This window comes from Sprattus sprattus (assembly GCF_963457725.1).
Source record: "Sprattus sprattus genome assembly, chromosome: 2".
Lineage (NCBI taxonomy): Eukaryota > Metazoa > Chordata > Actinopteri > Clupeiformes > Clupeidae > Sprattus > Sprattus sprattus.
This window is the reverse complement of record NC_137921.1, coordinates 28,989,876-29,003,435: the sequence shown is the minus strand read 5'-3', so window position 1 is coordinate 29,003,435 and position 13,560 is coordinate 28,989,876. Positions and strand designations below refer to the sequence as shown.

Below are 13,560 nucleotides of genomic sequence, written 5' to 3'. Positions count from 1 at the left end.
TCCAAAGGCATTGATTTCTGTCTGCACTCTGAAGTGCAATTTTTCATGTTAATGTGATGTCAAGCTAAAGACAATAGAAATAAACAATGGTTAAAATGACCCTTTTCCCCCCTCTCTTGTCTCTCTATTTTTCCTCTCTCTTTTTCTCTCTTTCATTCTCCTCTCTCTCTCTCTCTCTCTTTCTCTCTCTCTCCCTCTCTCTCTGTCTTCTCACTCTCTCTATCTCCCCCTCTGTCTTACTCTCTATCAGTCTCTTCCTCCCTCTGTATCACTCTCTCTCCCCCTCTGTATCACACTCTCTCTCTCTCCCTCTCTCTCTCTCTCTGTCCTCTCACTCTCTCTTTCCAACCCTCTGTATCACTGTCTTATCTCTCTCTCTCCCCTATGTATCTCTCTCTCCTCTTCTGTATCACTCTCTTATCACTCTCTCTCCCCCTCTCTATCACTCTCTCTCCTCTCTGGAATGTCATGGGGGCACCTCCCTCTCCGCCCCTTCATGCCAAGCCGAACCACCCAACTGCACCATTTACTGTGCAGTTTGAGTCACGCTATAGCAGACACACTCACACACACACACGCCCGCTACCTCAACCACCTCCATTTCTACAGGCTGCGTCTGAGCTCTCATCGGTGAGAACATTCCAGAAGCGAGCTGGATGGTTGTGAGCGAGCGAGTGGGAGGACGAGGAGGGAGGGAGGCGGTGCTGTGATATCAGATCTAATAAAAACCCATTGATGGCATTTTTTAAAAGCTTTCCTGACATCTTTGAGAAACGGCAATGAAATTTTAGGGGTTGGGGTATGGGTTATGGCAAATAACGTAATGAATGGCAATGTTTCAGGTGGGGAAAGTCAGTCAGCACCACAGTCCTCTCCCTCCCCATTCTCCTGCTGCACCACTGGCTCCAAACCACCAGCCAATGACCATGCGCCTACGCTCACCCACCTCACCGATTGTGTGCCGACACAGCATGGTGTTACATGGCTGTGTCAGAACTCATTTTCCTCTTCCATCTGTCTCTGTTTCTCTCTCTCTCTCTCTTTCTCTCTCTCTCTCTCTCTCTCTCTCTCTCTTCCTCTCCCTGTTTCTCTCGTTCTTTTTCATGTCTGACTGTTTCACTCACCAGGCGCAAGCTTTTTTTCACAAGCATCCGCGTCATCCTGTGGCCCATCATTGTTGTCAGTGTTTGAAAGTAGCAGTTAGCATACACCTGTGTGTGTGTGTATATTTCCATTTGTGTTGTTTTATCTGTATGTGTATGTGTGTGTGTATTTGTGCACACTGTTGTTTTTGCTGCAGCAGTAGCACCTGTTGTTGTGTGAACCATTTCCAACATCCTTGTCTCTGTCTTAGGAATGAGGGAGCACCCGCCCATCTCCACCAGTGACCTGGCCGACCACATCGACAGACTCAAGGCCAACGACAGCCTGCGTTTCTCTCAGGAGTATGAGGTAGGCACTGAGTTACCCTCCCTATCCCCCCTCCCTTTCTCTCAGGAGTATGAGTTAGGCACTGAGTTACCCTCCCCTCCTCCCCTCCCTTTCTCTCCCCTCCCCTCTCCTCTGCCAACGACAGCCTGCGTTTCTCTCAGGAGTATGAGGTAGGCACTGAGTTACCCTCCCCTCCCCTCCCCCCTTTCTCTCCCCTCCCCTCTTCCAACGGCAACAAGGGATGGCATATCTGGATTAACCGATCTGCCTTGAAAACTTAAACATGGAGCATGGATGGTTCCCTCTTATGATGGCCAAGATTGGAACTGAAAGGACCCTGACTAGAGCTCATAGGGTTAGTCCGTCATGAAGGGGTTACAGCGCATACAGCAACGAGAAGTATGAGCCATTTCCACTAAACTAACGCCACTGATCCATCTGAGAGGAGGCCACAGCGGGCTCCCTCCACTGCTCTCGCTTTCTCTCTCTAGCTCTCTCTCTCTCTCTAGCTCTCTGTCTCGCTCTCTCTCTCTCTGTCTCTCTCTCTCTCACTCGCTCTCTCTCTTTCCTTCTCTCTCTCTCCCTCTCTCTCTCTCTCCCTCCCTCTCTCCTGTCTCGTACTATGAGCTAGGAGAGCTTGTAGTAGCCAGAGACATTATAAGGAAAGTAGCTGCCCGGGGCGTTGCCAAGATGGCTTGCCAAGTGGTGAGACTTGCTTATGAGGAGTTTATAGTAGGAGCTGTCTCTGGGCCGCGTCAGGGCCGGATCAGGACCGGATCTGGCGGGTTCTGGGGTCAATTCTCACGGCCATTTGGATGTGTGAAGTTAAGGCCTGTGGAAAGGAAAGCTTAATCATCAGCTCCCCAATGAAGATACATATATGTTTTTGTTAATTTGGTTGTTTGTTTGTTTTTGTACACCCCCACTCCCTCACCTACTACTCTGCTGCATCCTGTTAGACTCCACGGCAGAGTAAACCCCGTCTGCCCCACCCCACCCTCCGCACCCTCCTGCAGAAGCTACTCCCAGCTTAATCCACAGGCTCTCCTCAAATCAACATTTCCTCTAGTCTTTGTGTGTCGTACACACTACAATTTGCCGCGGTTTATTTGTTAGTTCCAGCTTTGTGGGCTTAACCCCCAGCCAGTCAGCACAGGGCACGCTGCGGTCGCTGCAAGAGAGCATCCTGCTAAAGAATGCATGAGTTTCGCTGCCTTCCCAAAGAATATTATTGCAGTGCACTTACCTACTGTAAGGAAGCCAGTGAGGGATTATTGCTTGTTGATGTCCTACAAAGGGAAGTCATTTCCATTTAAAGTGGTAAATTTCTGAGAGGATAAAGCGGGACAGATGGGCGTTCTGTTTACCACCAGGGGAGGGGAAGCGAGTCACATTAATTACAAAGCTTCACTTCCACCAACTTACTTTGCTTTTTTTCCTTATTTTTGTGGCATTTTCTTGTTTTTCCCCAATCCCTTCCTCCATATACTTATATACATACACACACACACACACAATCTTCACCCCCTTTCTTCCCCTGGATTTGTGAGGAAAAGATGCTGCATCATAAACTAGACCAGTCACTGTCTCTTAACATGACGGAAGACAACTGCAAGAAGATGCTGTGGATAAAAGCGTCTGCTAAGTACATGTCCTTTTCCTTCCCCTTTAGATGACTGGGGACAGACCAGGTGTGTGTAGTGTACTGTGCTAAACACCATCCTCCCTCCATTAGAGTCTTCCTAAAAGGGCAAAAGGGAGAGAGAGAGTTATTGAATGCAAGTACAGTAGGTGAAATTAATTTGTTTTGTTTTAATGAGTTTAGTGAGAGCTGACAAAAGCGTTATGCCTCGAGGAAGCATTGAGATTTTTTGTTCTTTTTTTAAAGGGGGGGGGGGGGGGGGGAGAAAGAGGATGTTCAGGAGAAGATAAGTAAAATTATTGCTTAGCTAGCAGCTAGTGATCAGTGGTCTAGTCAACAGCAGGCTCCATCACACACACACACACACACACACACACACACACACACACACACACACACACACACATGCACTCTTACGCAAACATACACACACATGCAAATGTGCACTCATAAAACAGAAATTCTCTCTCTCGCTCTCCCTCTCTCTCTTCCTTTCTCTCTCAGACGTGCACAGACACACACAGAGCCTATTGGCTCATCACGTCCGACGTCTCTCGAAGCGTCAGAGCTTGAAATTAAAGGTTCATAATGCCTCCATTAGAGACTGGAGCCATTCCAGATCCACACGGTTTGTTAGATCTTTAACTCTGACAAATAAGTGAGCTGCCGTTTGCATATAGAAAGCCCTTATCGGCTTTGAAATTAGCCCAGGCTTAATGTAGTCATCAGCAATCACTCTTGGGGTAAATGCTCCTAAATGAAGTGGATTTAATTGATTAAAAATAAAGCAATGACTGGCCCGACCAAGGAGTCATGAATTAGAGATTAAATAAAATGAATGGAGTAAATAATAGAAGAAACAAAAAGAATAACCACCTTGGAGACCCTGGGAGCGAAATGGAAAATAAGTGGGTTCCTCCGTCACTGTTTACAGGGATAAATCGGCATACTTTCCAACTCTTGCTTTACTTACTCACTCTCTCTCTCTCTCTCCCTCTCTCTCCCACCCTCTCCCGCTCTCTCTCTTCCTCTCTCTATCTCTCTCTCCCTCCCGCTCTCTCTCTTTCTCTCTCGCTCTCTCTTCTCTCACTTTCTTTTTTTCCTAATTTTTCCATCTCTTTCGCTTTTTAAATGTGAATAATGACGGTCGTCTGCGGTCCACTGTACCCCAGGGACGTTTTAAGATGGAACTCCAGCGCATTCAATTAAATCCACGCTTTACTTCAATACCAACAGCGGCTATTTCTGGCTTAATGTTCCCTAGTCCTCATTTTCAGCGGTGGCCATTGTTCCATTAATTGTGAGCATGATTTACCTGAGAGTCTCTGAAAAGGATATCCTGCCGTGGCTAAGTGTACTTCTCCCCCTTCCGGCTGCATGCTCTCTATATTTATAATGCAGGCATGCCTGGAGTCCATTGAGGGTAGCCAGTGATTACTCTTGTGTGTGTGTGTGTGTTGCACAGCTTTAATAGAGCTGGAATGGTATATTAAACATTCATGCCCATTTTGCCTGGCCATCTCTACCTTGGGAGATGGTCACTGATGAGGGGAAACTTTTTACCCCAGCCAGCCAGCCAGCCGACAGCAGCAGCAGCTCCAGGCTCAGGCTTGGGCTCCGTGATGGGCTTGCCCTCTTACTGAACTTGCAGTCTGTCGCCTATTTTTGTTTTCCTCCCGGAACAAAAGCTTCTTCGCCTGTGTTGCGCTCAGGTAGCTAAGCATCATGAGATATCATCCCAGCCCATCAAGGTATTGCTCACCGGGGACTCGCTAGCTTTGAAAGCTTCCCTCTGCCGGCCTTTTCTGTCATCCAGTTGGAGACAGCGGACGAGATGTTCGTTGGTTGTGCCATACCTGCTTTGGGAACATTTACTGACTGCAGAGAGTCCCTTTCGCTGAAACACAGAAAACTTAGGGACTGTGTGTGTGTGTGTGTGTGTGTGTGTGTGTGTCTGTGTGTGGAAAATAAAACGTGAAAAGGCAGAAACCATCCAGCGATGACATTTAGAGACGGGAAGTGCTAAACAATTAATTTCCCCCCTCAGTGCTAATGGACGCGCTTGGAAGGCAACAGGTGCTAATCAGCCGTTGCAGGAGATGGAATCACGTCTAAATGTCCCTCCTAAGATTAGGCCATCATACGGGGAATGGGAACACCCCACACCCCTTTTCTTCCTCTCTGTTTCTCTCTTTCTCTGTCATTTTCACTTCTCTATCATATTTTAGCATTTCTGTCATTCTCCACCTTCTCTCTATACTTGTGTTTCTCTCTTTCTCTCTATCGCTCTATATTTCTCTCTCTATCTCTTTGTTTCTGTCGCTATCGTCTCTATCTCTCTCTTTCTCTCTCTATCTCTCTTTTTGTCACTGTCCTCTCTCTATCTCTCTCTTTCTCTCTCTATCTCTCTTTTTGTCACTGTTCTCTCTCTTTCTCTCTCTATCTCTCTTTTTGTCACTGTTCTCTCTTTCTCTCTCTCTTTCTCTCTCTATCTCTCTCCGTCTGCGGTGTAGAGCAGCTCCTGCTGGGTGAGGGGCTATTTAGTGTTAAGGTGGTGTGTGTGTTGCACGTGGCCATCTCCCTCCCTTGCTGGAGCCTCAGACAGGTGTCATAAATAACTCTGCATCCAAGATTCTGCCGAGGGCGCGCCGGGATCAGAGCAAAGCTGATTGTGGAGTTTGTCGCTGTGTTGTCTTTAGGAGAGAAAACACACACACACACACACACACACACACAGCGCAGCGCTCTGACAGAGCCAGCTGCTTTAGACAGCCTGTCAGCTGCCACCGAGACGGCCATTCATTCATTCCCTGAACACACCATCGCACGCAAACACACACACACACACACCACCCAGACACACTCACACACACACACTAACCAGACACACTCACCGCCCGGCAGATGGACCAGAGAGGGCCCCGCTCCTCACGGATGAAGGGGTGGTGGAGTTTGTCTGTCAACATGAGAAGGCATAATGTTGTGAATATGAATGATTGACTAAGTGAGGTGTGTGTGCGCGTGTTTGTGTGTGTGATTGCGGGTGGTAAGCGTCAACAGGAGCATACGCGATGAAGCAACATATGGAGCTCCATTTTTCCACTAAAACTCAACTCACTCGAACTTCCACATCGACTTCTGCAAACAATCGGCTGCTTCTTAACCTCATTTGACCCCGTAGACGCAGGGAATCGGTGGCTTCACATCCAGATGTGGAGCGGGTCCAAGCCAGTCGGTGTCTATGTGAGCTAACAGATGCGTGATCCGTGTCACTGCAGGAGGAAGGCTTCGGATTGGAAGCTTGGGTTTGTAAGCTGTGGCCTTACATCTGCCATTCCACGCTCGAAACAAAGCAAACAACCCCAATTAAAGTTGATGGGAATTAGAGGGATATCTCTCCGATTCAGGAGGGTGTTTAAATGTTATCAGCTGCACGCTGGCTTTGGATGAAGCCAGTCAAAAACAAACCAAAACTTTTCCCAGAGTGAAAAGAAAACGATAGAGAGTAGGAGAGAGAGATAGAAAAGAGGGAGAGAGAAAAAAACAGCTTCTCCGGGTAGCGAAACTGGATTTTCATCGCCTCGGCTAATTCCTCTCCCCGTGCCAGATTTCCACTGCAGTATCTCCCGCATACAGAATTACCCATGGCTCTCTCTGCTGGAGTGCTTTTTGGGTGGGTACTTCGTTCCCCTGTCTGGAAGGAAGAGGGCTGTGTGTGTCTGTGTCTGTGTCTGTGTGTGTGTGATGAACTCAGGAACGGTGCATGAATGAGGGAGGGAGGGAATATTTGAACAAACGGAAGCACGGTGGCAAGCGCAGTAACTGAACACATGTCAGAGGCTTGTGGGGGCGTTGATGAGAGATATGGATGGGGGGTGGGGGGGGGGGCATTAGTGCTAATATGTGTGATTTGTCAGTGTGTGCCGGTGCCGGAAGCTTTACCTAACAGGCTGTTAAATAAGATATGCAGTCAACCCCTTTGCACCGCTACCGTCGTCATTGTATCATATTTTGTGTGTGTGTGTGTGTGTGTGTGTGTGTGTGTGTGTGTGTGTGTGTGTGTGTGTGTGTGTGTGTGTGTGTGTGTGTGTGTGTGTGTGTGTGTGTGTGTGTGTGTGTGTGTGTGTGCGCTACCGTCGTCATTGTTATCGAGCTAGCAGACGCCAGCAACAAGCCGCTCCGACAAGGAAAGGCATGCGCTAGCACCAGGCGCTAACATTTCTGTCTCCCTCCGTCTCTCGAGCAGGCACACCCTTCCTCGCCTGCCGAGCTTCGGCCCTGTTCTAGCTGTTTCCGCACAGCGGCATGTCTCAATTCTGTCACTCAAACAGGTTGCCATGGCTCCCTGGCTGATCACGCAGCCAAGATCACTGCTGCAGTTGCTCTGTCTATATTTTCCCCTGAGACGGTCTGTTTGTGGTTTTGATAGTGTTTGTTTGTGTGTGTGTATGTGTGTTCATTTCCATGTGCACGTATATTCACATGTGGCTGTGTGAGTACTTTACTGTAGGTGTGTGTGTGTGTGTGTTTGTGTGTGTGTGTGTGTGTGTGTCTGTGTGTGTGTGTGTGTGTGAGTGTGTGTGTGTGTGTGTGCGTGCATGCACTCATGCGTGTGTGTGGGCGTGAGTGTGTGGGTATCTTCTCTTGTGTGTTTGTCATTTTGATGATGTTGGGTCAGCAGTAAGAGTGGGGGAGGTCAATACTGAATAACATTTGACTGCGGCTCACATTATTGAACTGGAAAAGAGCCCTTTGTTGAGTGCCAGCGATCGATGGGCAGCTCAGATCTAACGTCAGTAAACACAGAGCGACCCCTCGGACCCTCTCACTCCACTGCAGCTCTGACCCTGCTACCTTTCACCTTCTCCAACGCGCGTTTACCTCTCGCTCCATCACCCGCTCTCACACGGCCACACACACACACACTCACACTCGCTCTCTCTCTCTCTCTGTCTCTCTATCTCTCTCTCTCTGTTTTTCTGTATCATTCTCTCTCTCTCTCTCTCTGTTTTTTCTCTATCATTCTCTCTCTCTGTCTGTCTCTCTCTCTCCCTCTCTCTCTCTATCTCTCGCTTGCTTGCTCTCTGTCTCTCTTGTAAAACTGCTAGTAGACAGCAGTTCCCCTGCTCTAAATGAGCTGAGAGAGCAAAACCATCTGAAACAACACCAGCCTGTCACTCTGCCTCTTTTTTTCTGGAGGACCCAGGTAGCTGCTGACGCTGGAACCACATTCCCGAGTCCCGGCAACTGACCTGGAACCGTGATCGGATCAGAACCAGGCCTGTCTCAAAGTCGTGTGCTCGCCACCCTACCTGGGTCCTCCCCCTAAACCGCCTAATGAGTTGGCGTTCCCCGTGCCAGATCAAAGATCATCCGGTAGAGGACACCACGGTGTGCTTCACTGAACCCAAAAAAAATCCCCACTTTATTTTCATCATGCCCTCTATACATTCATACTCATTATTCAGCATTCGTGCTGCTGCTTGTGACGGGGGGGATGTGTGTGTGTGTGTGTGTGTGTGTGTGTGTGTGTGTGTGTGTGTTGGCTTTTTACATTGAGATGATGAGTGGAAACCCCCTCGTCAGTGAAGGAGCCTCCTCCTGTCCACTGCTGTCACGGTAAAGCTGAGCCCGGACTTTCCTCCATATAAAGGCACCGCTCGACTCGCGCTGAAAAACTCCCCACCGCAGGCAGCAGTAGAGGTGGAGGAGAAGAGAAGAGGAGAGGAGGAGAGGTGGCTCCTCTTTTAGCCTTGGTCTTGGTTGGAGATGCTGATTCTGACTGAGAGTTTGACAATTTCAAGACCTACTGCTGAGACAGAGGTCTCACTTTTTCTGTGTGAGTGTGGGTGTGTGTGTGAGTGTGAGAGTGTGTGTGTGTGAGTGTGGTGTCACTCGATCACCCCCCAAGAGACCACTTGATTTCATCACGGTGGGTGAGAGTTTGCTGCTGAGGTATCAGGGTGTCAGAGGCCCTGGCGATGCTGAGAGTTGCTGCATCAGATGCCCCAGATAGGCAGGAGAGAAGGGGCACCTGGTGTGGGGGGGGACAACACTGGGGAAGGGACGAAGGAGGGCATGTTCCATCAGGGGCTTGGGAGGGGAAGGTGGGGCAACAAGGACCCCCACCCACACCTCATCCCACCCCACCAGAACCCTTGAGAGGGATCATTGTGAACAGGGACCCGGCCTGGAGTCTGGTTCTGACAGTGGCGGTGTTGGGCAGCAGAACAATAGGAACATGCTCCAATACTGCAATTAACTGCAATATTACTCAAATGCTTAGGAGCTTTTGATCGTGGATTCATTGGTGGAAATTGGGTTTATAATATTTTTATATTTATCTTTTAGTTCTTTCTCTCTCTCTCATGCTGTTTCTCTCTCTCTTTCTCTCTCTCTCTTTCTTTCTTTCTCTCTGTCTCCTGTTCTCTGTTTCTCTCTCTCTCTCTTTCTCTTGTTCTCTATTTCTCTCTCTGTCTATCTATCTATCTATCTCAATATCCAAATCTATCTCTGTCTCTTTCCATTGCTATTAATCAATCCCTCTGTGTTTATCTCCCTCTCTCTTTGTCTCTTCCCTCTCTCAGTCCATTGATCCTGGGCAGCAGTTCACCTGGGAGCACTCCAACCTGGAGGTCAACAAGCCAAAGAACCGCTATGCAAACGTCATCGCCTACGACCACTCACGAGTCATCCTCACGCCAGTGGATGGTGAGACTGACATGACACCACACACCCTCCTACTCTACACCCAACTGTGTGTGTGTGTGTGTGTGTGTGTGTGAGTGTGAGGGTGTGTTGGTGTGTGAATGTCTGTGTGAGTCTGTGTGTGTGTGTGTGTGTGAGCGTGTGTGTGTGTGTGTGTGTGAGAGAGTGTGTTCTCTCTCCATCCCTATGTTGGCTGACTATGGGAGCGTGTAGTGTTGTTTATTGTTGTGCCAGCTGCTTGTTCTCACTGCGCTCCACCACACACACACACACACACACACACACACAGGGGTGCCAGGAAGCGACTACATCAACGCCAACTACATCGACGGCTACCGCAAGCAGAACGCCTACATGGCCACGCAGGGCCCGCTGCCCGAGACCCTCTCCGACTTCTGGAGGATGGTGTGGGAGCAGCGTACCAGCACCATCGTCATGATGACGCGGCTCGAGGAGAAGTCCAGGGTACGGAACACACACACACACACACACACACACACACACACACACAACCACAGATGAAGATACAGCACCATCGTCATGATGACGCGGCTCGAGGAGAAGTCCAGGGTATGGAACAACACACACACTCTCTCACACACACACACCCACACACACACACGCACACACAGACACACACAAACACACACAACCACAGATGAAGATACAGCACCATCGTCATGATGATGTGGCTCGAGGAGAAGTCAAGGGTACGCAACAACACACACACTTGGCCTTTGACTGGCTGACTGGGTCCCAATCTGGGGCAGAAATGAACCCAATCTTGCATGGCTCTGACAGGTCTAGGGTCTGCTATTCTCTGGGTTGGTTTGTAGTTGCATCATTTGCCAAAGGCCCTGCGCATGTGTAGGTGAGGCCCCGCCCATGTGTAGGTGAGGCCCCGCCCGTGTGTAGGTGAGGCCCCGCCCGTGTGTAGGTGAGGCCCCGCCCGTGTGTAGGTGAGGCCCCGCCCGTGTGTAGGTGAGGCCCCAGTGCAACAGGGACAAAACAAAGATGGCTCATAAATGAACGTGGAGCACAGCTGCAAGCAGGGCGCTGTTTACAGGAAGCACTCGTGCTGCATGTTGGTTGCATCATTTGCATTTTGAAGTAGTGATATCACATGTCTGTTTACCTGATGTAGAGATGATCCAGGTGACCCGTTAATAAAGGCACACAGTCATCCCTCACAGTTATCGGATCACAACCACATTTGGACCAGATCCAAGGCCCTGATCACCTTCCCTCTGGGTCTGGTACCTCAACGCTCAGTCTTGGAGCGGGGACATACAGCACAGGCCATACTGATGAAGTTACAGTTGCAATGGTCACACACACACAGACACACACACACACTTTGCACACCAAAGCACACACACTGTTGTAGAAATCACTTTCTCTGGATCTTTGGGGAGCAGTGGATATAGGCGTAATTGAATGAGCCTCTGTGGAGCCAGGGGGTTTATTCCAGTCGGATAGATTTACCTCAGATATTTACACATTGAATTGGATCTGTGTATTTGTGCTGTGCTTGTCAGATAGGTTTGCACATTACATCTGTGCATATTTACTAAACAATGAAATACAGCAAGAACAACAGCCTGCTGCCTATGGAAAACACTGCAACTCAAGGACTAGAGACATTTATCTTTTATGTGTGAGAAAGCAGAGACGAATGGGGAGAGAGAGCAAGGGAACATTTGAAATGTTATAGGTCTCTTGGAAAAGAGAGACAGTGGAAACAGTGGAATTGGGAGAGTGATGGGGACATAAAGAAAGAGAGAAAGGGATTGGGTGAGTGACACCAGCAGAAGTGACAGAGAGTGAGTGAGTGAGACAGACCGACAGAGAGGGAAAGAGAGAGACAGAGTGAGTGAAAGAGAGAGAGAGAGAGAGAGGCTATGGCACAAGCAGAAGATCGAGCAGTGATGTTCTATAGTCTGAAGAGCTCTAATAAGTGCATGGCCGTGGGGCAGGAAGTCATTCTCACATTACCACCTACCTTTATTGGCTGAGACAGAGAGTGCCCCCGCCACACACACACACACACACACACACACACACACACACACACACAACCCATCTTTCACAGCTATCAACAAGGCCTCTATCCCCCTTATTAAACGCCCCGTAACCCCAACAGCAGCGCTTCCTGTGAGTGTCCTCTGCTCCCTCCTCGCCCCGCATGGCCCCGTGTACACACACACACACACACACACACCGAACACACACACAGACACACACACGTGTTCCCTGGCAGGAAATGAGAGAAAGAGCCTGGGCAGCCGCTCATTCCAAACAGGAAGTCATGTGACCGTAGGGGGAGAGGAGGCGTGGAGGCAGTCACACCCCCTCTGTGCGGCCACCTGTCTGTTCTCTCCGCTTAGAGAACATCCGCACGTCACATACACACACACACACACATATACACACACAAATACACACACAAATACACAAACACACACACACACACAAACACACACACAAATACACACACATACACACACACACACACACACACACATGAACAGACACACAAATACAGACACACACACAGACACACAAATACACACATACAGAAGTATACATACAAACGCAGAGATACACAAATACACACATATTAACACACACAGACACATGTACACGCCAATGCATAGACACACACACACGCACATGCACATTCAGCGACGCAGATTGCCCATTGTTCCACTGGCACACGCATGCATGCACGCACACATACATGCACAAACACACATATTTACATATGTAGACACACTCACACACATACTCTCTCACAGGCACTCACAGATACATACATATACACACTTACGCACAGACAGACAATTATACACATAAACACACACACACACACACACACACACACACACACACACACACACACACACACACACACACACACACATAAACATACAGCAACGCAGATTGTTCCACTGGCAACCACATCTAATACTAGTAGGCTGCTCTTTACAAAAGTCTGCCCGTAGCACAACACAGTGACTGTTCCACCAATCTATTGTACCCAGATTAAATTTGATTCTCTACAAGGAAAACCAAACGATTTCAGATGATCCATGCAGTCTGAGAAATCAAATTGAAAAGCATGTGGGTGGCCGATCCAACAACCAGAGCTCTCTAACTATTGACTTTGGACTTAAATGATCTATTCCATCACCTCCAATTGCAGTGTGCCATTTCAGAGTGATGTTGGACACAGTGAGGTAGAAATCAGGCATCGTCTTGGCAGGCGTAACTGCCGGCTACATGTGGTGCAGTGGCAATCTGCTGGGTGCCTTTACCCGCCGCAGCTGCTGGAGTAGGGCACAGCTACGCCAGCACAGGTGGCATGGAGGTGGCATGCTGTTTGTGTGTCTTTTTCATGTCTTGTATTTCTGTGTGTGTGTGTGTGTGTGTGTGTGTGTGTGTGATTGAGAGAGAGAGAGAGGGAGAAAATTAATGAGTGTGTACACGCACTTGCTTGTGGATCAAGTTTCTGTGCAGGTGGCATGTGGGAGGTGCTTTTGCATGTATTTGTGCAGACTTATATTTGTGTGTGTGTGTGTGTGTGTGTGTGTGTGTGTCTACATACTGTACATATATTTGTATGTGTGTGTGGAAAAACTAGCTCTGTACAGGTGGCTCATAACGTGAGTGTGTGTGTGTGTGTGTGTGTGTGTGTGTGTGTGTGTGTGTGTGTGTGTTCAGCTCTAGGCTCTAGAACAGTTTGGGTGCCTCTGTTCAGTGAGTCCAGGTGGTGGCCC

The 13,560-nt window shown here is 48.8% G+C and overlaps 1 protein-coding gene across 1 annotated transcript in view; it reads left to right on the top strand.

Annotated features, from left to right (window-relative positions):
• The window catches only part of ptprfa (protein tyrosine phosphatase receptor type Fa), a 228,601-nt gene that overhangs the window by 199,473 nt on the left and 15,568 nt on the right, over window positions 1-13,560 (top strand). The window contains 3 exon segments of the mRNA XM_080832228.1: window positions 1,355-1,452; window positions 9,661-9,784; window positions 10,071-10,246. Coding sequence (XP_080688354.1) covers window positions 1,355-1,452; window positions 9,661-9,784; window positions 10,071-10,246 — 398 coding nt within the window.